At 38.2% G+C, this 25735-nt stretch overlaps 1 protein-coding gene across 4 annotated transcripts in view; it reads left to right on the top strand.

The window, feature by feature from the left end:
- GALNTL6 (polypeptide N-acetylgalactosaminyltransferase like 6) overlaps nucleotides 1–25735 on the top strand; it is a 576396-nt gene that overhangs the window by 162639 nt on the left and 388022 nt on the right. For 3 of the 4 annotated variants that reach the window (XM_087724585.1, XM_087724584.1, XM_087724586.1), the window contains exon 3: nucleotides 3274–3312. The exons of the other annotated variant lie outside the window; for it this stretch is intronic. In XM_087724585.1, coding sequence (XP_087580711.1) covers nucleotides 3274–3312 — 39 coding nt within the window. The remainder of the gene's footprint in view (nucleotides 1–3273; nucleotides 3313–25735) is intronic. 4 annotated transcript variants of the gene reach the window in all.

Here is a 25735-nt window from a genome sequence, read left to right as displayed (position 1 = left end):
GAGCACCAACATTTTTACCAGTTTTTACTTTTAGATTATGCAATGAAAACATTAAACTTAGTTTTGTTATTAATGTTTTCAGTGGTCAGCTGCCATTTATTTCGTAATTAATGGTTTTTATCTTTCTACAGTCTGAGGTGCCTTCAACAATTATTGTCCAGTATTATAATTTAAAGTCATTAATACTTTCCGATGAGTCAGATTTCAAAACAATATGTTAAAACTGAGAAAGTCATAGCCATGCCAGTATGTTCCTTTGCTGTTAGTATGATACCTATGCACTTTTACACATTGTCTAGAATCTTTCTCACAAGTAGCAGATACATTACTCATTTCATCACCATTTTAGTGAACTCTTGAGTCTTGGAAAATAAAGTCTATTATTATTTGAATTTTTCTCTGTCTATTAGCACTGATTGATCTTGCTTGGTTTTTTTTTGGGGGGGGGGTATTTAGCATCAGGCTTTTGTATAGTTACCTTTTAATCATGCGCTTCAAGGTGCTACTTACCACCTACAAAGCCCTCCATGGTAGTGGATCTGAGTACTTGAGAGACCGCCTCCTGCCAATTACCTCCTCACGACCTATTAGATCACACAGATTAGGCCTCCTCCGAGTTCCATCCGCCAGTCAGTGTCGACTGGCAACTACGCGGAGGAGAGCCTTTTCAGTAGTAGCTCTGACCCTTTGGAACGATCTCCCTGTGGAGATTCGTACCCTCACCACCATCCAGACCTTTCGCACAGCCCTCAAGATCTGGCTATCCCGTCAGGTCTGGGGATAAAGAGTGTAATCCGTCCCCACCCGAATGATGAATGAATGTTGTGTTCTATTTTAACTTATGTATTGTTTATGTCTTATTGTTTTGTATTCCCCACCCTATAAATTGTAAGCCGCCCTGAGTCCCCTCAGGGAAAAGGGCGGCCTATAAATAATAAACCTAAACCTAAATCAGCAAAAAATTCTTTAGTTTTTCTTATTTCTAGCTGTTTGCGGGATATGAAGTGATTGAAGCCACCTAAGTGACCCTGGGCCAGTCACACACTCTAATTCAGCAACAGCATGAACAAGTGTTCGTCATACTTCTCTCAATACTAATTGGATGCCCTTTAACCTGAAAGGGGAGGAGAGTCATTTTCTTGGATCAAGTTGAAATGTCTTGATTGTTAATCTCCATTTGGAGCTTTTGGCAGAATACTGGAATGGGCTGCCAGCTCTTTTTCCAATTAATCATATTTATTCAGATGTCTTATTATGGCCACCCTTCTGGGCATGTACTATGTCAGTGATATAGCTCATATTTTCCTTAGGGTATAGTCTATTCACTCATTTTAGAAGAAAACAATCTGTAAAAGGAGAGTAATGAAATGTGAAAAGTTTGCACTATGTCAAAAGGACATGGAATGATGGATTTAAGTACTGGATGGTAGTTTCTGCTTCTCTGTTAGAGAAATAAACTTTGTAGAATATGAGACGTTTGTCAGTCAAATTGATTACTCGTAGAAATTGTGGATTGTCTTTCAGTGGATTTTATTTTATTTTAGGAATAGTTTTGAAGATACTTTAATTTGGATTCTGCAAAGTACTAGAGATTGGTTAAATGGATTTTCCAACCCAGGATTCTATACCTATAGCCAACATAAATTGCAATCGGTGCAAGCAATATTCTGTCACTGTTTTTTATTCTTCATCAGCAATACTTCTCTAATATTAGACTGAACTACCAAAATGTTCCAGCTATAATAATTCCAATGCATCTGGACAGCTTGTTTATACATCTTGAGTACTTATCTCTTTGTAGATCGAAAACCCTCCATATAGAATCCATTATGTCTCATGACATACTTCTTTATATCTATACATAGTTGCAGAAATGGATCACTTAAAACTTTCTCTAATAGAAACTGTAGGAAATACAAATCACTGAGTTGTAAATTCCACAGCTCCCAGATACATAACACAATATTGCTGGACCAGAGGAAAGCTTTTAATACTATATTTCTCCCATAAATGTAAAGCAAAGCATACAATAACATTAACAGCACCAAATGAGTTGAAAGAATCGCTTATAGAAGATAGTGGATTGAGGTAAAATAAATTGTGCAAGAGTATATTTATGTATGAATTTAACATTAAGTTTTGAGCAATATTTCAAAGTGAGAACATAGCCATGAGAAGAATTATCTCTCTTTTGATTTATTGTTGTTGAAAACTAAGATCTAGTTTTTAATTACATAGATATTTAAGATAAATCATAAATACTGAATACATACAGCTTTTATAGATATGTTTTTTTATTTTCTCTGAAAAGATATTAGTCTTCATAGCTAATAGATCCAGATTGTGACTACTGTATCATAAAGCTTTTCTCAACCTATGGCCTTCTGAAGGGCCATAGGTTGATTGGGTTATCAATCACCTACCCCAAACAAGGATCTTTAATGCATCAATATATTTATTGAATATTTTAGATTTATATTTAGTGATACACTGATACCTCAGTCCCCAAAGCATTGACCATTTAGTACCTGTTATTTCACTATAACAGTGAAAGCTAAAGGAAAATCCATTCCGGTCTTATTTTTATTGTCAGTTTCATCTTATATATTTAAATATCTTACATCTGAATTATGAAGTTGTCTTCATTTAGTTGCTAAATAACATGCTGTAATACCCCAAGTAATTATGAAGTTGTTGATGCCTTTATAGATTTTCCTTATGCATTTAACTGCTACTGTTACAACATCATCATTGTCATTATTTGGCATAAAAAGTTGACTTACTAGAAGTTCTTATTACTCTTTATAGTCAGGGTGATAGTCAGGAACAAAAGCTATTTACCTTTATAGTATGAGTTTTCAGTATACAAGATTTCTAAGTAATAGAGAGGTAGTCCTGCCTCTTTCATGTTAGATCTAATAAATGAATAATATGAAAATTATATAATGTATGAAAATGATTTTACCAAAAACTCAAAGCGTAGACAAATTACAAAAATATGCATTTGCTTTCAGCAGCTAAAGTAATAAATAAAGGTACACTGAAAATAATAACTATATCCTTATTCCACAATCCTTTATCAGCTATAATAAAAACAGTGTTCTTCATAAATTGCAGAAGCTATTTGACAAGTAAACGGTACTATTGTATTCCTTTTGGAATGTGATATGATAGGATATTTCATTTGAATGATAAAACTAAACTGCTTAGACTTCGTTTAAATGTTTTTTTTTCTTGAGATAATATGGTTTAAAGCAAGCTTTCTCATCTCAGGTGCTTTCTAGATGTGCCAAAGCGGAAAAAAGAAAACAGGTAAGACTAAAACAACACTCATAATTGTATTAAGACATTCTATGATTAAATTGTCATTTCTCTCTGTCCCTGTCTCTCTATCTGTCTCCCTCTCCCTCTCTCTTCCTCTCCCCTTGGTAATTCACATTATTGTACATAGAATTCTGTTCTTCCTCCCCCCCACCCCCCACAGCAATAACCTATGATATAGATTCTGTATCCTTCAGACAGGTTAAAAAGACCTTCAGATCAGGGGTGAAATGCTACCAGTTTGGGCCAGTTCACCTGAACTAGTAGTAAAAAAATGCTTTAAAAATGATTTAAAAAGTTTAAAAAAAAGTTCTGACAATCAGCTATGCCGCATGATTTATATTCGCTAGAAAGAAGGAAACCCTGCTTTCTAGCATATCTAAATTGTGCAGAACAGCTGTTCCCCCCCCCCACTGTTCTACTTACCTTTTCAGACTCAGAAAAGGTTCCTTAGTGCCTGAGATGCGCATGTGCATGGGGAGTGAACTGGTAGCAGACTTCAGAGCATTTCACCCCTGCTTACAATAGGGATAATGCATTCAAACAGATGATAGTATTCTGTAAAGCAAGACTAATGGACACACACAAAGCAAAACTAATTGACACCACCTTGCTATTCAGCATTTTTCCATTAAGAAGTTGATCTCAAAAGTAAGCATGTTGGTTGGTTGGTTGGTTGGTTGGTTGGTTGGTTGGTTGGTTGGTTGGTTGGTTGGTTGGTTGGTTGGATGGAGACAGAGAGAGAGAGATGGTGTGTTTTCTTATGAAAAATTTATTTTATTAGTATCAATCTTTTCTAGCTTATTCAAAGCATGAAGTACTTGATTATTTAAAAACAGGACAAGAAACTTTGCAGTTGATAATAATGGAACAAATAGCATTTTTGTTTAAAACTTCTTATGGTCCCTGGAAAGAGTTAGATGCCTGGATTTTCAGTGGAAGGGCCTGAGGGCAGCTTATACACAGCAAGCAAGCAGACTTCAATAAGTATGTTGTGAAGGAAAGTAATGTCATTTCTAAATCTGGTTTTAAGTTAGTTGGGTGAAATACAATAACATAAAACAAAATAAGCAAAAATAAAACAGAGAGCTTTGAACTGAGCAACAGCAAATGGGTCTTAGAACTATTGAACCTATATATAGCAGTCAGACTTGCTTGTTCCCAGTCCCACATCCAGTCTACCCTTGCCAGCTCATTCAGGACCCTTCCCTTTTTGGGAGGCATTGGGGTAAGGGAACACAACTTCAGCTGTTTGGGTGGCTAATTTGCACCAGCACTCATCCCTTCTTGCTTCTGCCACTAGGAAAAGCATGTCAGCTTTGATGTCTGGGGCTTTGATGTCTAGAGATGGCTGCACTCCTTCAGCTGCAATCAGGCTCTCTTCGGATAGTCTGTCCTCTGCCATGGTTGCCTGATTCAAGTACGTCAAGTATTGGGGGAGTGCTTGGAGAGCCCAGGATTCAGGAAACCCAGTAATCTTGATAAATTTTAAAAGTCAGATTCAGCTCTTCCAAAAGATTAATTTGTAAGCATTGAGACAAAGTTCAAAAGAAATCCAGTCATTTATTAGGAGCAACATTTGGGCATTTACTGCTGTGGAGCTGAATCTGATTTCTGGTTAATAGTGTCTGAACTTTACCTCTGTGTCTCCTCTCCCCTCAGTCTGTGTCATAAATCACATTCACCAATGAGGTTCTGCAGCAGGCTGTAAACTTTCGCGCCTCATACGCCTGCTGTAGAAATCTGAGATCCGACCCTGGTCGAAGGTATGCATAGAATTCTCCCTTCCTTCAATGTCAACTTCATAATAGGCATGGAAACACTTTACAAGTTGACACCCCTCATGTAAATTATTAATGAGGATATTGAAGAGTACTGGGCATAAGACAAAGCCTTGGGGTACCCCCTGCCTACTCCTCTCCATGTTGATGTAGATCCAATTTATCAAATGTGGTTGGTCAGCCAATTACAAATACATCTGGTGGTTATGCTGTCTAACTCATATTTTCCTATCTTATCAAGTAGTAGGTTGTGATCTACTTTATCAAATGCCCTACTGAAGTCCAAGTAAAATATATCAGCAGCATTTCTCTATACAATGTAAATTAGTTACAGTATAATTTAGTTACATTGTCAAAGAATGCAATAAAATGTGTCTGGCATGATCTGTTTTAAGAAAGCCAGGTTGGCTTCTGATTGTGACTTTGTTTGCCTCTAGGTGTTTACAGATTTGGTGCTTAATTATTTTTTATAGAATCTTCCTGGCATTGATGTCAGGCTGATAGTTAGGCTATAGTTTCTTGGATACATTTTTTTTTTGAAGATGGGCACTACATCAGCTCCTTTTCAATCATCTAATAGTTTCTCAGTATTCCTGGAGTACTTTAAAAATATAGTTCAGTGGTTCTGACTCATGCCTGCCAATTCCTGCAGGCCAAGTCTGCAGGTCTTAGTTCATTTTGAACTTTAGCTTTCCTGACTTCCACTGTTCAGGTTTGGGCTCTTTGCTGATATTCTACCTTATTTATGTGGCCATTTTCTACTTTTTATCCTTGTTCTTTTTGTATTTCAGTTTATCAGAAAGATCTTTGTGCAGCTAGGCTAGTTTATTTTGAGAACTCTTTTTTATGTGCTAGACTGGGCTTTTATAATCTCACTTTTCAAGTTTCCAAAGCTTCTTGATTGTTTTCCCCTTGAAGATTCTTATCCATGGAATCCTAGCCAAGCTGTCTCTAAATTTATTGAAATCAGCTCTCAATGTCCAAGAGTCTAATTTGACTTTGTTCTATTGCTTGTCATTACATAACGTTGAATTCCAATATTCCATGGTTGCTCCCCCTCCCCCCAAGATTCCTGTAACTTCAATGCCTGTTATTATTTTATCTCAGTTAATGAGAATTAAGTCCATTGTGACTGACCCTCTAGTTCCCTTCTCTATATTTTGGGAAACAAAGTTGTCTGGTAGCTTTGTCAGGAATCTGTTTGATCTTCCAGTAGGCACAGAGTTTGTCTCCCAGTTGTTTTGTGATTTCCACATACAGTTTCTTGGAAAAGGTTAAAAAACTCACATTGTAACTAAAACCTCATCTTGTAACTATTCTTTATGAATATATTCAGTGCTAAAGGGCTTTGTTTTGCTCTACATCATTATCCGATGAATATGCACCCTGGATGACTTTTCTTTCTAGTCTTCTTTTCAACCCCCAGTGACTATTGGGGTCTTGGCTGGTTGCTGCTGGTTTCCACCTCATCCAGCCATTCAGGGAGGTCTATTCTGCCATGGGGTTTTTAGGATGCTGCTTCACCCCAGGCTTCAACCTCCTCCTGATCATTCTTGTGAGCCAATATGCTTTGCACCGCCCCCATGGTAGAACCTCTCTAGGTTGGCTGTTATTGCAGTTCTAGTTTAATATCAGAGTTTCCCAATTCAGGAATTTAGGAAAGAAAGATTCCTTTTGGGTGAAGTGAAAGGTTCTTTTACTAAACACTGCTGGCTGCAGTAAAATTAGGTTAGAATTAAATTTCTCATGTGAAAAGGTTGTAATTTTTCCCTTCTTTGGCTAAGAAGGCTGAGCAAAAGTCTATGCTTTACTACTGCAAGCCGTCGTATCGCCCACAGGAACAGGAGGCGCAACAGAGCAGGTATTCTTTACAACAGAGATAGGCCCTGTTTCCAACCACAGAGTAAGCACCCCTTTCGGTGGGGAGGTGGTCGCCTGGTGATATTTGGGATCAGACAACCGGGGCAAGTATGTTGGCTTCAACCCCACCCATTGGTGGTCGCCTGGCGCTCTTTTCTTATGCCTGGACAGAGATTTCCTCTGACACTTGGGTACTTAGCACAGTTATATCTGGGCTTCGTTTAGAATTCCTTTCTCTCCCTGCGAACCTCTTTCGCATATTTTCTCCGGCCAAGCGTATAGAGAAATGCAGACAAATGCATCAGGCTATTCAACATCTGCTTGACATTGCAGTGGTAGAGCTGGTCCTGCTGGACCAAGTGGGCCAGGGGTTCTATTCAAACCTGTTTCTCATGCCAAAGGCTTCAGGGGGATAGAGAGCTATTCTGGATTGAAGCTCTTGAACCAGTTTTTAGTTTATAGGAGGTTCAAGATGGTCCCTCTTAAGTCTATTTTGGTGAGCATACTGGAGAGTGACTATATGGCTTCCATTGACCTCACAGAGGCCTACCTCCATATTCCCACTCTTCTGAAGGATAGGAGATTTCTCAGGTTCCCCTACCTGGGAGTACATTATCAGTACAGGGCCCTGCCATTTGGTTTGGCTTCAGCACCCAGGTCCTTCACCAAGGTACTGGCAGTAGTGGCAGCCTACCTGAGTGGGGTTCCCATCAGACTACAATGCTGCCTGGATTACATTCTCATCCAGGGGGCATCACTTATCCATACGAGGGTTGACGTTTTACAGGTCATAGATACCCTTCAGCATTTGGGGGTTTCTGTAAATTTCAAGAAGAGTTCTCTCTCCCTGTCAACTAGGATTCTTCATTTGGGGGCAGTTATAGAATCCCGTTTAGGTAAGGTTTTCCAGGGCCAGTTTGGTTAAAATGGTCAACCAGGTCCGTAGGGATCATTATGTTCCCATAGCCCTTCTCTCCAGCTTGTTGGGGAAGCTCATCTCCTGGTGCCATGGATGCGGCTTCACACCAGGACTCTACAATGGCAGCTCCTGCTGTACCAGAGATCCAACACCAGCAACTCAGCATCCAAGGTTCCAGCCACTCCTCAGGTACTGGTTTCCCTCAAGTGTGATTGTCCCCAGCCTTGTTCAAGGGTTGCGAATTCAGAGAACAGAAACGTCTCATCCTCACGATGGACACCAGTCTGTTTGGCTGGGGGGTGACTCTGGATTCTCAGTTGGCACAAGGCAGATGGTCATGGAGGGACCTCCAGCACAACATAAATTGGCCGGAGCTCCAGGCAGTCCATTTGGCCCTGCAGCATTTCCAGAGCACAGTCGAGGGACATCACATCCTGGTATTAACCAACCATGTTGCTGCAAATACCCACATAAATCAGCAAGGCAGCACACACTCCAAGGTGCTGCACACCGAGGCGATGTTGCTAGGAAACTGGGTGGAGAGGCACATTCAATCCATCCAGGCAGAGCACATCTCCAGCATCAACAATCGCAAGGCCAACTGGTTGAGTCGGGAGATGGTGGACAACAGGGAGTGGAGTCTATCTCAGGAGCTGTTCTGGAGTATTTGCCATAGGTTCAGCAGACCGGAGGTGGACCTATTTGCCAATCCATCCAACGTGCAGCTTCCCTGGTTCTTTTCCCAGTTCCCAGCTCGGGGAACGGAGGGGTTCGATGCCCTTCTCATGAGATGGCCAGATGGGCTGTTGTACGCCTCCCCTCCCCCTCATTCCTGAGGTAGTTCAGAAGGTAGTCAGGAAACAGGCAGAAATCATCCTGATGGTTCCACTGGCCAAGGAGGGCTTGGTTTGCGGACCTCATGGGCCTGTCAGTTCAGTCCCCGTGGAGGATTCTGGTAGGGGATAGAGTTACATCAGGGAAAGTTGGTGCACCCGGAGCCAATCTTGCACATCTACCTGAAATGGATGGCAAGCTTTCAGAGGTCGGAGGTTTTGTTTTTTATCTTTTCAGCCTTCATCACTAGGTAGAGGGGAACTTCTTCCACCATTAGCCGTTGGATCAATTTGACTATCGCTCTTGCTTATGAGACACAGAAGTTGCTGGTGCCGGTCAGTATCATGGCACATTCATGAGGACTGCGGCCACCTCAGCGGCATGGGCCACTCAAGCTCCAATAGGTGACATTTGCAGGGTGGCAACATGGGCTTCTCTGTCATCATTTATTCAGCATTACAGATTGGATGCCTTTGTATCGGCTGATGCGGCGTTCGGTTGCCAGGTTCTTCAACAGATCCTAGCAGATCAATAGTTTCCACCTCATGGAACAGTAGCTTGGGTAGGTCCCACTACTGGACTATCCTGCACCTCACTCCAGAAAATGGCAGTTGGTCTTACCTGAACTGCAATTTTAGAAGTTGGGGTAGGATGGTCCAGTTCCCACCCAAGATTTAGGTAGACTGAGTGTGGGGTGGAGGTTTCTCCTTTGTGACTTGTTTTCAGGGTCTCGGGAAAGCATGTTTTGATGAAACTGGAGTAAGAAGGGTGGAGCACAGAGGCATGGCTTCAGCTTCATCCCAGTCTCGAGGCCAATTGGGCGTGATTATACCACTGGTGGACCATCTTGCCCCAACTCCTAAAATTGCAGTTCAGGTAAGACCAACTGCCATTCCACTCTCAGGGTGTGCGGCCTTGAGAGCTAGCACAAACTGGTTCCTTGTCTCCCTGGTCTTTGTCAAGCCGTCAGCCCCCCTTCCTTATTTTCTCTTGAATCCCCACATATTTATTGCTCATTTGTCCTTCTCCCCTCCTCCCTCCTAGCCTTTGATGGCAGAATACCAGCAAGGCACTAAGCCAAAGACGGCATATTTGACAAAAGAACTTAATTATATGGCTTTATAGCTTCCTAATTAGTTTAAAGTTAACCTAATGCAAAGCAAATAACTATTGCGAAGTGTACATTTATAGAGCATAAGTTCAGGGCTATTGACCAGATCCATGGCATTTCAAATTCTATTTACCAAAAAGTTCAGGTATTGATTTTGATCTGGGGCTTTTATTCATAGAATGGATGAAGATAGACAAAAGCAGAATGGGCAAGCAGATGTGTTGGAAAGATAATATCTATCTGAACAGGCCTATCTTCATATACTATAGCTCTTTTGCTTTCAGTCAAATATAGGTGTGTCATGTTTATATTTGTATGTATATTCTGTTTTACTATCTCATAAGCCACAATAAACCCATACCTGAAGAACAAAACATGCCCATATGCTGCCAAATCATGACACATAGTATCCTGTGCATATTTTACATCCAATGAGCTGGCTCAAAAAATATCATTGTATTGTTACTTTAAACCTTTTTAAAGCTGAAATTTAGGTTTAGTGTTATAAGAACCTTATTTGAATGAATATTCACTTTATAAATTAAAAGGAAAAGGAAAAAGAAAAACATGGCACTCAAAGCTTGTTGCCTGAAAATAATGCTTACTTCCCATCATTCAGGAAATGGCTGATTTTAAAGAGAAAGTCACAATTCCATTAAGGAGCAACAGAAATTCCATTTAAAGTAGAAGTGGACAACAATTATTCCACAACTAGCATCTTCAGGTTGATGGCCATTAGCAACTTAGGTGCATGGCTAGCATAGCAAATGAAAGGTTATCCAATTATTTCAATTCTCCCCTATTCTCTTTAGGAAGAGATCCATCATGCAGAGCAGAATATATTTTTTTGGCTAAGACATTTAACTGAAAGAAAGAAGTTGGTCAAGAATAGCAGGCAGTTCAATTTTAGCTTGCCATCTACATTCCTATAGTAGTACCTTTGATATCTAGGCTTCCTCTCATTTCTCTGATGATTATTGCCAATAATATTTTTATTCTGTCTTCTACTTATCATATCACACTCTCACACTCTGCATATTTTTCTTATGAGGCTAATAAAGGGTTTAATTTCTTTAATTATCTGTATGAATCAAAGGTAATATCATTTATCTCTTTCTTGGCCTTGTTTATCAAATGAATTATCCTGAAAGATATGGTGATGCCAGAGACTAAAGGCAAAAATGTTCTAACTATTTTAATTAGTGTTGATTAAAGTTTGTGTGTGTATGTGTGTCACTGTACCAAAAGATAAAAAGTTTAGACTTGTTTATATATAAGATTAACATATCCCGAAATAAATTCAACATAGAGCAAATAAGCCTTAAATATAATTTTAAAAATGTATTTAAACTAGGATTCATGGATTAAAATATATGCATCCCATTTCTCTTTTAAAGAACAGGTGTGATATGTTTTTTCCTCAGTTTCTAGCTTTTTCATTTAAAGAATTTAACATTAATTCTATACTCATCTACTTTGGATGAATAAAAACTCCCTTTTTATGATCCTATAATTCCTTAGTTCAGAGTAGAGTCAGGGCAACTGCATGGAGCTTAACATTTACTGGCTCGATGTTATTCTTCTGCCACATGGAATTCACAGCAAATATGTTTTCTTTGTGCCCTGAGAAAGAAATATCTACCGCTACCTAGGATTGAACTCTCAATCTTCCATGTGGCAGGCAAGTGTGCTTACACTGGGCCACCATGATGCTCTTACTTGGGATGAATGAATATAGTATTTTTTTTAAAGAAGCACATTTAGTGTCTACAACACATTACATTAGGATGAGAAGGGTTCTATAATTTGTGGCTCATTATCTTATGGGAACATAGCCATTACATTAACACAAGATTATTTAGACTTCTATTTATTTATCCAGACTTGATACCACCTTGGACAGCTCATAAAAAACATTGTGAGTAGAACTTACTTTAGATGTAGTAACTGAATACAGTTATATACTGTCACTTCAGAATGCATATATCTTTGTATGCATGTATGCGCAAATTGCTGCTAAGGCTGGATGACTGTTGATGGGTTTGTTGAAATTGAATGGTGAATATATGATACATGCAGTTATAGTCATATCTTAAATTTGGTGAATTTGACCATTATGTAATTCCTCTTCTTTATGACCTTTTATAGAACAAGCCTGTACAACATCAGCAACAGCTGATCAAGTCAATTTAAGTAAAACACAAATACATATGTAAACATATGTTTTATGATTACATAATTAATTATGTTCTCTATGCATAAAAATATATTCCTGAGGGAGCATCCAAATATTCAGAAATAATTAGCATGTCTTATTGTAGTTAGTTTTAATGTGTAGTTTGCATTCATGGATTATTTTGAATTAATTTACCATAATCACAGCATTTAAATTGAGGTAGACTTAATCCTAGCAATAAAGATTTGATTTGAAGGTGATTAACTTCTTTTCTGGCTTCTGGATATTAAAACAAGAGGCACTGCACACAAGATCCTTGATACTTTTATGTTCTTTGAGCCCTCGGGAATTGAACTGAAAACATTGAAGCAGTACGGGAATTCAGCCTTCCCTTGTTTTTTAATACTTAACTGGTATTGAAATATTCAGATATCAAAAACCAAATTGACAATGCCAAGATATTTAAGAAAAATACATATAGGCCAAAAGTCATCAGAATCCTTCACCAACAAGCTGAAAGTTTGCCTACCAGCAAAGATAAGAAAGAAAAAACTAATCAAACCAAGGAAGCCTTAGAATGTGTGACTAGAACGTGAGAAGCAAAACTTCTTCAACCAAAAACAGAAAGGCCAGTTGCCTCTTGAAAAAAGCACACATTCCATTTGGGAGCACAGGGAACATTGCCCATGGCAATGTTTTGGTGAGGTCGCACTCGCCATTTTCAGGCTGGATTTTGGATTTAAAGCATGGTCGGAGCTGCCGTCTTTCTATAAATCTAGGTGGGGTGTGTGTGGAGTGATGGCTTTGTTTCAGTAAGCGGAATGATTGGTTGTGTCGTTGTATCAGAATTGGTAGATTGGTGCTGATGGGTGCTGGCTGTGTGTCCGTTGTTGTTTCTTGTTGTAACAGCCTGGGTGGTGAGTGGGGATTGTTTGTTGACTAGGGATGATTTCCAAATGTCTGGTAGGCGGTAGACATTTATTCATGTTGTAGGGGTGTTTCTCTATTTCGATAGCTTCCATAATTATTCTCTTGTTGAAGTTTTCAGTTTTGGAGATTAACCTGGTTCCTTCAAAATTAATTTCATGTCCTGTAGCTTTAAGGTGCTGGAAAAGGGAAGAAGTTTTTTCTTTGCCAATGCTGCATTGTTTGCTTCTGCTGATACTGTCGTGTCCATCCTACCACTACCACTCCCCACTACCAATGACTCTCTATCTATGCTGCTGTGACATCTCACCCACCACTGCTGAAGCAGGCTGGACTCTGACCACCTGCAGGCTGGATGTGGCCATGGGCTGTGAAATGCACAAGATGAAAATATAAATAATTGTCTGTATTCATAAATATATTGGGGTGTCCAATCATTTTAATTGACTAATATGGTCTTTAGTATTTCAGATAGGACTGGTTTTGTTAGTTCTGACAATTAATAATGTAATAGAATCTTATGTAGCCTTCTACAATCTGTTATATTAATGTAACACAGTAAATCACTGTTTATTTATAATCAATTGATCAGTTTATAAATCAGTTTTTGTTCCAGAAGAGCCGAGGTGGTGCAGTGGTTAGAGTGCAGTACTGCAGGCCACTTCAGCTGACTGCTATCTGCAGTTCGGCGGTTCAAATCTCACAGGCTCAAGGTTGACTCAGCCTTCCATCCTTCCGAGGTGGGTGAAATGAGGACCCAGACTGTGGGGGCGATATGCTGACTCTGTAAACCGCTTAGAGAGGGCTGAAAGCCCTATGAAGCGGTATATAAGTCTAACTGCTATTGCTAACTGCTATTTTGCAAACTTCTATAAACTCTGTATACTGCCATTAGCTATGGAACATGGTCTCCCCAGATGTTTTACCAATCTACATTATGCCAGGTTAATACTGAAGCACTTCCTAATTTAATAACTGCCAGTGCAGCAGTAGATCATAATGAAGTAAATTTATACTAGACTGGTAAGGTTGGGAAGAAGGAATATTGCGATAGCTTCCATATTATAACCTGGAGAATGGAGCCTTCTGTTTTCAGATGATGAATATCTAGCCCTGAAATGCATAGCCGCCTCCAGATTTTGCCAATATAAGTTGACGGGCATGGAATTGTACTGAATAAGTAAACAAAGCAGAAGTATCTAAGCCTTCTTGAGCAGTGTCTTTCATCATGTGGTGATTACTCCAATTTATGGTAAATTTTCATAATGACCTCTTTAGAGAAATAGTCTTGCATCAAAGAATAATTTATCTTTTCTAAAATAATACATTAGGAAAATGCAACTCCATCCTTCTCTCTTTTTTTGGAAACAGAACTCTGTTGATGGCCAACACCTGCTTTAAGACACAAATATGTTACAAGTGTTTTAACATCTGCATCTTCAAATAATATTTACCGTCTCAATTATTTCATCTAATATAACTAAAGGCCTCATTTTCATTCTACAATATATATTCAGTTAACATTAGCATTATTTTTCCCCAGAAAGTATACTTCTATTTATTGTTAACCTTGCATTTCATACCTTCAAACAGAGATCTTATTCCTTCATTTTTCAACAAAACGACATGCTGTATGTGATGATGTTTTTTTTAAAAAACCCTAGGTTATTGTGGTGTCTATTAAATATACAACAGAGAGATACGGGAAACGTAGTAGGGATGCACCTGTGATTAAATGACATACTGTATGTGATGATGGGGGTGGGTTTTGTCTTTTTTTCCCCTTTTTTTCTCTCCTTTTCCCTTTGTTTTTTTTCCTATTGTTATGTGATGTTGTCTATGTAATAAAAAATAAAATTATTTTTAAAAAAGACACAAATATGTAACTATATAGAACAGGCAATGTTACAATAAAGTCAACCATATAATTCATATCACAAGATATAGAAATGCAATTCAATCAGAATACTTCCAGTTTGGGGAATAAAACATGAATTATTTGTGGCAACTATACAGGTGAGAGATATATAAACTAAATGTAGTAGGTATAAATGGAGAAAAGGATCAAAATGAAAGATCAATGTAGAGAATGGATTCGGTATTCTTAACGTCTATGAAAAGCCTGAAGAGTCATTGTGAATGTAAAATATAAGAGTCATTGTGAAGACCAATGAAAATTTATCAGAATGTCAATGAAGAAAAGGAGATTAGTTTTAAAGAAGAAAGTAATGGCAAACTTGAATAAGATGATGAAGGATATTTCTATTACAGTCAATTATAGTCATACAATTTTTCCAGTAGTAATATACAACTATAAAAGCTAAGCACAGAAAAAGATAGAAAAAAACTATAGATGCCTTTGAACTATAGACTTGAAAACAGTGTCTAGGAGTATCCTGGACCATGGCAGATAACTATTTTAATAGCTTCCCATTCCAGCAAAGCTTCTCACACTATTTAATGAAAGAAATGTCCTTCTACTCTATCACTGTTGGGAAGTGCACAATGAAAGTTGATCCTTTCAAGTTCTACTGTGCTGGCCCCTGATGTTCCTGGGAGGGATGACCAAAGAACATTGGCGTACATACCTAGAGTATGTCTCTATATTCAAAACAGGATCATCCAAGGCAAGAAGATCACCGCTTAGCTACTTAGCTAAGACAAGCAGGCATGTATATTAGTCAGTAGTACTATAGGAATGTGTTGGAGACAGGTAATCTCTTTAGTAACAGGACATCAATTAGTACTATGCATCAGAAAGTAATGGTAAACCATTTCTGTATTTTTACCAAGAAAATTACACAGATAGACTAAAAGTATCCTACTTTAAACACATTATGCAAACAATTAACTTTGAAGAAAAGAGAAGAATGACCACTAGAAAGCTGGATGAACACAGTTACACTGGTGATCAGTACAATATGGGAAGATCTGAAAGACCAGGTTAAGGACAGATGATCATGGAGAAAATCAATGTAATGACTAAAATTTGGCAATGATTTAATAGCATATAATCAAATAGAAAGTTATAGGACAGCTTGAATTGAATCCCTGGCATCTTGCACTTGAAATTCCATGAAAGTGGAAGTTTCAAGCCTTGCTGTGCCCTCAGTTGAAAATCTTCAGATTTGCATAAATATATTTATGCGAATCAGATATTGTGTGATCTTGATGTTTGAACTTTTTTTCTGAGGGCTAAACTGACATGAAAGTAGAAAGTTATAAATTGTTTAATTCAAAATCATGTAGTTATTTCCTTGAAGTACATTTCTTTCAAGTATCTTCTAAACAGTATTGCATACTTTGTTTTTTCACAAACAATTGCTACTAAGACCGTAAACTTTACTCACAGTGAAAATTTAAGCAGCAGTATGGAAACAGATTAAGATACTTATGACAGCAAATGAATATATTTAAAATGTATGTTTGAAACACAAACGGTATGTAATAAAAATAACCATAAATGTTTTGTGACAGAATGGAGAGGGGAGAATAAAGATAAAACATTTTGCATCTGGAAGCCTAGGGGAACATTAGTCACATATATATACTCTAAAAGAGAATTCATGCTATTCTGTTACACCAAAAATAATGAACAGCTTATGGCACAAAAAGCTTAACTAACTTGTGGGAAAGCTTTGATAAGCAAACAAGTTCATTCTTCAATAAATTAAACATTAGCTATTTCATCAGATGCATCAATGCTTCATCGAAGCAACATTCTGTCACAATAAATCTATTAATGCTATAGGAATATTCAGCCATTTTCTTTTTGTCATGATGAGAAAGACATCATGAATTTCAGCATGTTAGCTCTGCCATTTTACTTTATCAGCTAATGCTGATGCTGCTTGTATATGATGGATACTGAGCATCTGTCCTAGAATCAAAAATCAAAATGGAAACTGGGAAATATAGTGCGATGCTGCAAGGGTAGGCTGGTATCCATGGATTGCTTTCCTTAGCAGTTTGATTAATGAAGTAAAACTGACCTCAAAACAGCAAAGGTAGCCTCTCTAACCTATAGGTCTTGCTATCTAATGCCTTGTTAAGTACTGGCAAAATATTTAATCTTGAATGTTGAACAGACAAGTCTCCTTATACCACAGAAGCTTGGCTGACAGAAACTCAGGAAGACAACCAGGAAATTCTAGGATGGTAGTCAGACTAGATAAATGAAAAAAACAAATGATCTGGAAGAAAGAAGTAGAAAACAATCTCTGTATTTTTGCTTCAAAAATTCCAGATCATGATCACAGATATACCAGGAACTAAAGCTGACTTGAGAGAGTCTTTATAAATGCATCTGTCAAATCAAGATTTGAAATGATATCTAGTCTTGAAAAAGCTCATAAAGCATTTGTTTATAATATACCGCATATTTCTAAAGCATGTTTTATTTGTTAATACTCCACAGACTAAGAATAAACAATTGATATATATTACAATGTGGGCACACAGGAAATATTTCCTTTTTAAAGTGAAAGTTGGACTTTCTGAAATTGTAATTTAGCTCTAGGATTAAAATATTTCTTCAATAACTTCTGTAATCTTTATTTTCTCATGAATGCTATGTGGTGGATTATGAATTCAGTGGCAGTTTTTAAAATAAATGTACACTTTTTAATGATTGCTGGTGGATAAAGCGAAGATTTGAGCAGCGCAATAATAAGTGAAATAGGAAACGGTAATAGATAGATAGACTCACTGGAGAAGAGTCTAATGCTGGGAAAGATTGAGGGCAAAAGAAAAAAGGGACGACAGAGAATGAGGTGGCTGGATGGAGTCACTGAAGCAGTAGGTGTGAGCTCAAATGGGCTCCGAGGGATGGTAGAGGACAGGAGTTCTGGAGGAACTGTCAATGTTCCAGATAGCATCCAAAATTAAATCAGAGTCCAAGACAGTGAGATTTTGTGGAACTCACACTTCAACAACTTTGCCATATAACTTGGTGGCTAGAAGTTTTACCAAGACTTGTCACACCAGTTTCACATGCTCTTCTAGGGTTTCAGAAAAGACCAAGATGTCATCAAGATAAACGACCACTCCACAGTATAGGTGTTCATGTAGCACTTCATTTATGTACTGCATGAAGACTATAGAGGCCCCTTGTAGCCCAAATGGCATAACTTTGAATTGAAAACTGCCAAGGGGGCAGTTAAAAGCGGTCTTCCATTCATCTCCCTCTCTGATACGTATGCGGTAGTATGCCTCTCTCAAGTCCAGTTTGGTGAACACCTTGCCTTTAGCCAAGTGGTTCAACATATCTTTCATGAGGGAGAGAGGCTAGGTGTTCTTTATGCACAAAGCGTTTATCCCCCCATAGATCAATACAGAGACGAACCCTGCCATCTTTCTTCTCTTTGAAGAGCACTGGGGCCGCTACTTCCTACTTAGCCAGTTCAATAAAGCCCTGCTTCAAATTGATGTCAATGTACTTTCTCAATTCTGCCATCTCTTTGAGTGTCATGAAGTTCATTTTCGGTTTTGGTAAGGTAGCTCCAGGTATGAATTCTATTGCACAATTGGTGGGCTGATGAGGTGGGAGATAGTTACAATCTTCTTCACTAAAGACCTCTGCCAGGTCCCAGTATTCTTTTGGCACTTGTTGGATTCCTGGGGGTTTTGCATCTGCTGCAGGGGCTGCAGGCTCTGGGTGGTCTGCATTATTGGGTTTGATCATCCCCAAACAGCCCTCTGGTAGCGGCCCAAAGCTTATAATCTATTTTCAAATGCTGTCCTCCCACTTTATTGTAGGTGCCCACTTGTCCAACCACACAAGCACCAAAATGATTGACTAATGCATTTTTGGAGCCATGATGAATCTGAGGAATTCATAGTGGCAGCCTAGCTGCAACTTTACCAATTCGGTAATTAGCATCGCTGCCCCCCCAATCAACGTTCCATCTACCAGCTCAAACCGAATGGGAAGCCTTGCGCATATGCCTAGCTGGTCTACAATAGACATGCTGATTAAGCATCGGTTGAAGCTGGTGTCCACGATTACCCCAACTTCCCCTTCTACCCAAATTTCGGGCACTTGGAGCTTAGCTTTGATGGTAAAGGGGCAGATGGGTGCACTTATCATTGGGTCATCTTCAGTATTCTCCTCCTCCTCTGAGGTGGAAGGGGTCTCCCCATTGGTCAGATACTTTGTCTCTTTAGGTTGGGGATCAGACTTCTTAGGTTGTTGGATCAGACAAGTTTTTTCCGGTGACTTCCCTGGCCTTCTCTTTATCACACTGGCAGTTGGTGTGTGCGCTTGTGGGACTGGGGCTGGAGACAGGCACTCTGACACTCTGTAGCCAGGTTGACTGCATCGGTAACATTTTATTGCTCCCCCTTGGGAGGGGGAGGCTTCTCAGCTTGCTTCGTCTGGTTCAGCGGCCCAAAGGCCTTCTAACAGGTCTTTCTGCAGCAGGCTTTCGATGGGGATGAAGATCGTGGTCCAGCAGGATTGCGGTAGTGTACCAATTCTGGATCCGTTCGGGAGCACACACACACCCTTATGCTGCAAGCTCACCTCACTTCAGGATCTAAAGCATTTTTGAACATGTGGACCAGGAGTCTTTCCGGCCAGTCTCTCAGTTTTCCAGCCATTCTCCTGAACTCCTAGACTAACTCCTTCATGGGAAGGCCAGCCTATCACAATCCCTGGATCTGCTCTTCTGCTTCCATGTGTTGGCCCACAATGCTAAATTGGGTGTGCATCAGTTGGATGAACCCGGTTGCTTCTCCTAATTTAGCAGCTGCCTCATCGTGGAGCTCCGCTATCCATTCTGCAGTTTCCCTCTCATTTATCCCTTCAATTCTCTATCGGAAGGATATTGAACCCCAAATTGATCAATGTATGCCCAGACTTGATTCAGGAAATAAGCTAGCTTTCCTGGGGTCCCATCAAATGTTGCCCAAAATCAAGGAGCCAATGGGGCTGGTGGCTGAATTTGAGTGGGTGGTTAGCTGGCTGCTTGGAGCACTGCCCCCCCTTGTTGAGCCGCTCCCAGTGGTGGAGATTGGGCAGGAGACAATTGGGGCATTGTGGGTGGGGCTAGAACCGGTTGGGGGATCAATCCCTGGGGTTGCCCTGGTCCAGTTACCTGAAATGGTGTCATCTGCTGAGGAGGGGCAGGCATCCATTGATATTGCCCCCATCCATGACCCAGGAAGAAAGCCCAACCCGGTGGTGCTTGATTCACAGGCTGCAGCCTCAACATCAGTGGCTGGCTAGGGGAAGATGTGCCCCCCCCCCGTGCCAGCTTCTTGCTCTGATCTCCTCCATCGTGTGTCGAGGTTGCCCTCACACCTCCCTGCAGCTTCAGCAGCAACTCCTTAGAGACAATAAATCCCAAGGAATCATCTTGCAGAGCTAATTCCATTTGTGAGGGAGGCCTAGGGGCCGGTTTGTCACAACTGGCCCCCAGCTGGCATTCTCTCCCTGCATCCTCCGCCACTTCTGCTGCCTCAACCACAACTCTAGAAAGCACGTAAATGGTCTCAACATAGACAGACGATCCGTCATCTGCTGCTTTCCATGTGGCTTTCTTCACCTCCTTCATCTTCACTGAGATTTTGCACTGCCCAAGCTTGGGTCAGTGCTGGGACTCAGAACCTTGAACAGCGCCCAAACTCCTGGGGTAGCTGGTGAAGTATTTTAAGAGAGATTCAAATTAATGTCCAGATAGCATCCAAAATTAAATCAGAGTGCAAGGCAAAGTACTGCTCAAAGTTCCAATTTATTATGAGAGCCATGCTGGCACATCTGGGAAAATCCAAATCTGAAACTTCTCAATTTTCCCCACCCAAGTTCATGATCTTGCCCCCAGACGCACAAATCCATCACATGGACTAATCTTCCACTGCCATGCTGGCAGTTCCATCCATCCAGTTCCGGTCAGGTGCAGAGGTGCCAAGACAAAGGATGATCTTGGCAATCTAGAAAGGAATTTTATTTTGACTCATAATATTCTTCTCCATACTATCCCCTTTCCCAATTCCCCACTATTGAAACAGCATAGTAGAATAGAAGTGTGGCAGGCCAAAGATCCAAAAGGGACATGGCTGCAGGCCTGACAGGAACGTTGTCCATGGGTCGTGATGGATAGGACATGACTTCACAACTAACAACAACAATAGATAGATGATTGAACAGATTCAGGTGGGGGAATTCTTATGTTCTTGTGATTACTCTGGAGATATGAAAAAACCCAATTACCATTACATAATGTAAAACTTCTGAGTCTTAGCTTGGGGATTTTTTGGCAAGTTGTTATACTGCCTTAATTTTCTACTGATTGCTAGAATGTTTTTAAATAAATTTGAGCAGCCAATTCTGAATTTCAGATACTTGAATTATAAGATATCCTGAACTTTTTCTCTGAACTTTTTTTCCAAAATCTCAACATCTTTTTTGTAGTGTGATGACCAAAATTGGTTGCAGTAATACCACAGCTGGAATACTGCAACCATTTTTTGTCACACTACAAAAAGATGAGATTTTGGAAAAAAGTTCAGAGAAAAACAACAAATATTATCAAAGGCCTGGAGACTAAAACATATGAAGAATGGCTGCTGGATTTGGATTTATCTAGTCTAGAGAAAAGAAGAATCAGAAGTGATATGATAGCAGTATTCTAATATTTGAGGGGCTGTCACAAAGAAGAGGGGGTCAAATTATTCTCCAAAGCACCAGAAGGCAAGACAAGAAACAATGATTGGAAACTAATCAAAGTGAGAAGCAACCTGGAATTAAGGAGATATGTCCTAACAGTAAGGACAATTAACCAGTGTAACAGCTTGTCTTCAGAAATCATGAATGCTTCATCAGTGGAGGTTTTTAAGAAGAGACCTGGCAAACTTGTCTGAAAAGTTATAGGTTTTCCTGCTCAAGCAGGGGACTGGACACAAGACTTCCAAGGTTCCTTTCATTATTCTATTCTGTTCTCTTCTGTTTTATTCTATTCACCTTTGTTGTCATATTTTTACTGCGAGGACACATTAACAATGAAATTCTGTTGCCTCTTCTCAAAATAAAGCACATATCTACCCATACGCAAACATAACATACATATACACATGCTATATATGTTCATATATATACTTACACACACACATGTGTGTGCGTCCATGTGTGTGTGTATAGATAGATAGATAGATAGATAGATAGATAGAGTGTGTGTGCGTGTGTGTGTGTTTGTGTGTGTAAACACTGTCCATTTTGAATACATAGCAAAAAGAAGAAACTTGAGAATTCACACAGTTGATGGAACAAAACTGTGTCATCATTTTCAATAAATATCCCAACCTACCTCTTTATTTAGGTAGTTACCTACCTACCTACCTTGTTATTCATCACAATTATGCATTCTAAATCCTTATTCTCATATTTTTCTTCATTTATCATTACAAAAACAAGCCATTCAGTATGAGAAAGCTAAAATGTAATGGAGCTGTGTATTTATAAATAAAGCTGCCCTCAGGTCTACCAATAGCTTTCCTTTATTTTTTCCAACATGGAACAATTTTCTGCTCTACACTCTAATTTCTGCTATAGAAAAAAGTTCTCATTAAATTGTCAGTTGCAAACAAGGTATGTTAATTTGAGTTAATATTTCAAACATTGCAATCTGCATACTTCTTTCCATTTTCTCCCGTGTGCATGTTCATTCCAATGTTATTTTAATCCAAGGTTTTTGGTTTTTTTTGGCCTTGCTTCTTTCACTTGAATTATATTTTTTATAGAAATGAAGTTTCACTACAATTGAGGTGCATTCAAAGTCCTGAAATAGCCAATTGCTCTGAATGTAGAAAAAATTATATTACACTAAATGTTAATCATTAATAATGTCTGACTGATGCAGATTAAATGTGATTGACTGTAAATAACTCTTTTGGAATATAACTCCAAATTATAGAGGGTTCATCTCAACTGAAACAGAAACCATTTTTCTTTTTATTCTATAATTGGTGATGCTGACTGTGTCTTTATAAGTTAAAGGCAGACATTTTTCTGGCTTATCTGAAATATCATGAATTGAATCTGGAAGTAGGTAGGTGGGTAGGTGGGTATGTGTGTATGTATGTATGTGTGTATGTATGTATGTATGTATATATATGTTTGTGTGCATATACATATGCATATACATATATACATCCATACATACATCCATACATGTATGTGTGTGTATATGTATATATGTATATGTGTGTGTGTGTATATATATATATATATATATATATATATATATATATATATATATATATATATATATATATATATATATATATATATATATATATATATACACACACACACACACACACACACATATACACACACATATACATACATATATGGTGGTTTTATATATAACCACCAATTTTAATAACACATGGTACTATCTTTTAAGGAAGGTCTAGTGACTTTGCTAGAACATTTTGGGCTTAGTAAGTATAGCTTGTAAGCTTTGCAATTTGAAAAACAGAAATAAATTCATCAATATTTCTCTTTTCATTACTTGACATTTAAAGTTATTTATGATTACAACAAAGTGAATACACCAGCCATTTTAAAATGAGAAAAAAAGTTTATTATGCCATCCATTATTCTAGGGGAAAGGCACTTCTATAGAAAAGACATGCTTCTAAGGCCCTGAAAGGTAGCATTGCTTAAGAGATGGAACCCAGAATAGGCAACATTATCAGATGGAACTGGTCAGGTAGATACCATATGAGACAGGGGGTATAGTAACCAGGACTTGTATGTCCAGCTTTAATAGAATAGTACTTTCATTGTTATAAAACATGAATATATGCTACAATAATTTTTTAATTCTCTCAATCCAGTTTTCACGAGTATTATAGAAACAAACACAGAAAAATATGTGTCTTCGGTTTATTAGCTTTATCCTACAGATTCAAACAACATAACATTTAAGATCAAATTTATAAAACTATAATATATATTTTTTCCTTCCTTGCTTTAGAAATAAAACTGGCATGCCATCTACTGGTCCCTAATACTTAACGTAGATAATAAATAACTACCAGTAAGCACTTTTCTAGTTTACAATGTAAAATTCCATTTTTATTATGAATGGAGGCTTTCCCGCTTTCTGAAACAGTAATTTTAGAAGTTTGGACAGTTTGAACAGATCAACATTATTTAAAAGCTTCATGTTATGGATGTAAGACACATATTTATAAAAATGTTCCTCTACAGGATCTAAATCTTAAACACCTTGCCACAGTTAACCTACTAATTTTCAACCGAGATGCCAGAAAAAAAATCACTGGACATTTTAATGTCACCCTATCAGTTTGGTGTAATAGTTAAAGCACTAGGTTGGAAACTAGGAGAATGGGGCCTTTAGTATGTTTAGGCAAAAGACCAGTTAGGTGACCTTGGCCATTCATTTTCTCTCAGCTCAGCAAGAAAGAACTGGAAAGCTACTTTCAAGAATGTTTGCCAAGAAAACTGCCAAGTTACTGGGAGTCAGAACTGACTTGAACACATACATTTCCATTTTTTAATCAAGAACATCTCACTGAAACAATATGAATATCAATTATTATGTCATGCTTCTCTACATTTTGTTATGAAGTTCGTAAGACAAAAGAATACACACACTACCAGAAAATACATGTGAATTATTGTTGTTGTTGTTGTTGTTATATAGTGAAGATTGTTTTCCAAAATAATGTATAAAGTTAAAAATATAAAAATCTGCCTGCTGCTTTCTTAATGTACTATCTTTCCTATAAACCTTCCCAAGTTACTTTTGAAAACAATCAAATTTTCTCCAACTGCCCAAATCATAATATCATCTCGAGTCTTTCAAATATTGTATAATAATGTGTAATACATTCTAATTTCTGAAGGGGATGACAGTTTCATTAGAAGTACTGAACATACATCATGTTAATCCAAATAAAAGCATAAAAAGCATAGTGTGATAGGTATATCATCATTATATGTCTTCTTATAATTGCTTTCTGCTCAGTTATCACTAGTATTTGTACTTCATGAATGCAGAGAGGTTAGGATGAAAGTCACAAGATATGCAAAAAGCATTAAATCATCATTCCCTGTAGCTAATATCAGTAAGCCTCTGCAGCTTAATTATAGAATTTTTAAAAAGCTGCCTATTCAAGTATAGCTAATGTGATCTTAAATTTCAAATTATCTATTAAATAAATTAGACTTTATAAAAGATTTTAAATTTACCAATCAAAGCACTCAATAGCAAATGAGACATAGGGCTCTAAGAGATATTTAAAGGATTGGTTCGCTTCATCAGAGCTGCAAAGTGTCTCATCAAAATGAAGTGCCCTTTTACTTCCAATGGCTGTAACAGCCATATTGTTTTGATTCAGTTAATAACAAGGGATTCTATAATGCTCAGACATCCGATTATCAAAATATAGTAGATCATTGGGTTGGACTTACCCTAGCTAATGAAAACATAAAGTGAAACAACCTGCCTCTATATATGATGGCTCACATATGATATGTACAGGCCTAAATAATTTTATCTAGCATGAAGTAGCACAGCAAAAGCAAATGAAGTTAGATTCTTTTATAAAGCTGCATTAAACTGTTGTTCTTAATTGCAATACTGATATATGCTAGCATAAAAATATATAGATTGTGCTTTGGAATTCATTCTGCCTGATAATGAAGCCAAAAGCTTTGTTCACACAAGAAAAGGAAGGAACACCTCTTTTGATACCAATTGACTTCTGTGGTCCATTGTTTAATTCCACCAAGGATATATTCTTCTCATTTTTCTTCTTCTTACATTTTCTGT

The sequence above is a fragment of the Thamnophis sirtalis genome, unplaced genomic scaffold, assembly GCF_051295495.1.
Source record: "Thamnophis sirtalis isolate CommonGarterSnake01/CBP01778 unplaced genomic scaffold, rThaSir2_p1.2 scaffold_10, whole genome shotgun sequence".
NCBI lineage: Eukaryota > Metazoa > Chordata > Lepidosauria > Squamata > Natricidae > Thamnophis > Thamnophis sirtalis.
This window is presented reverse-complemented; position numbering and strand designations above follow the sequence as displayed.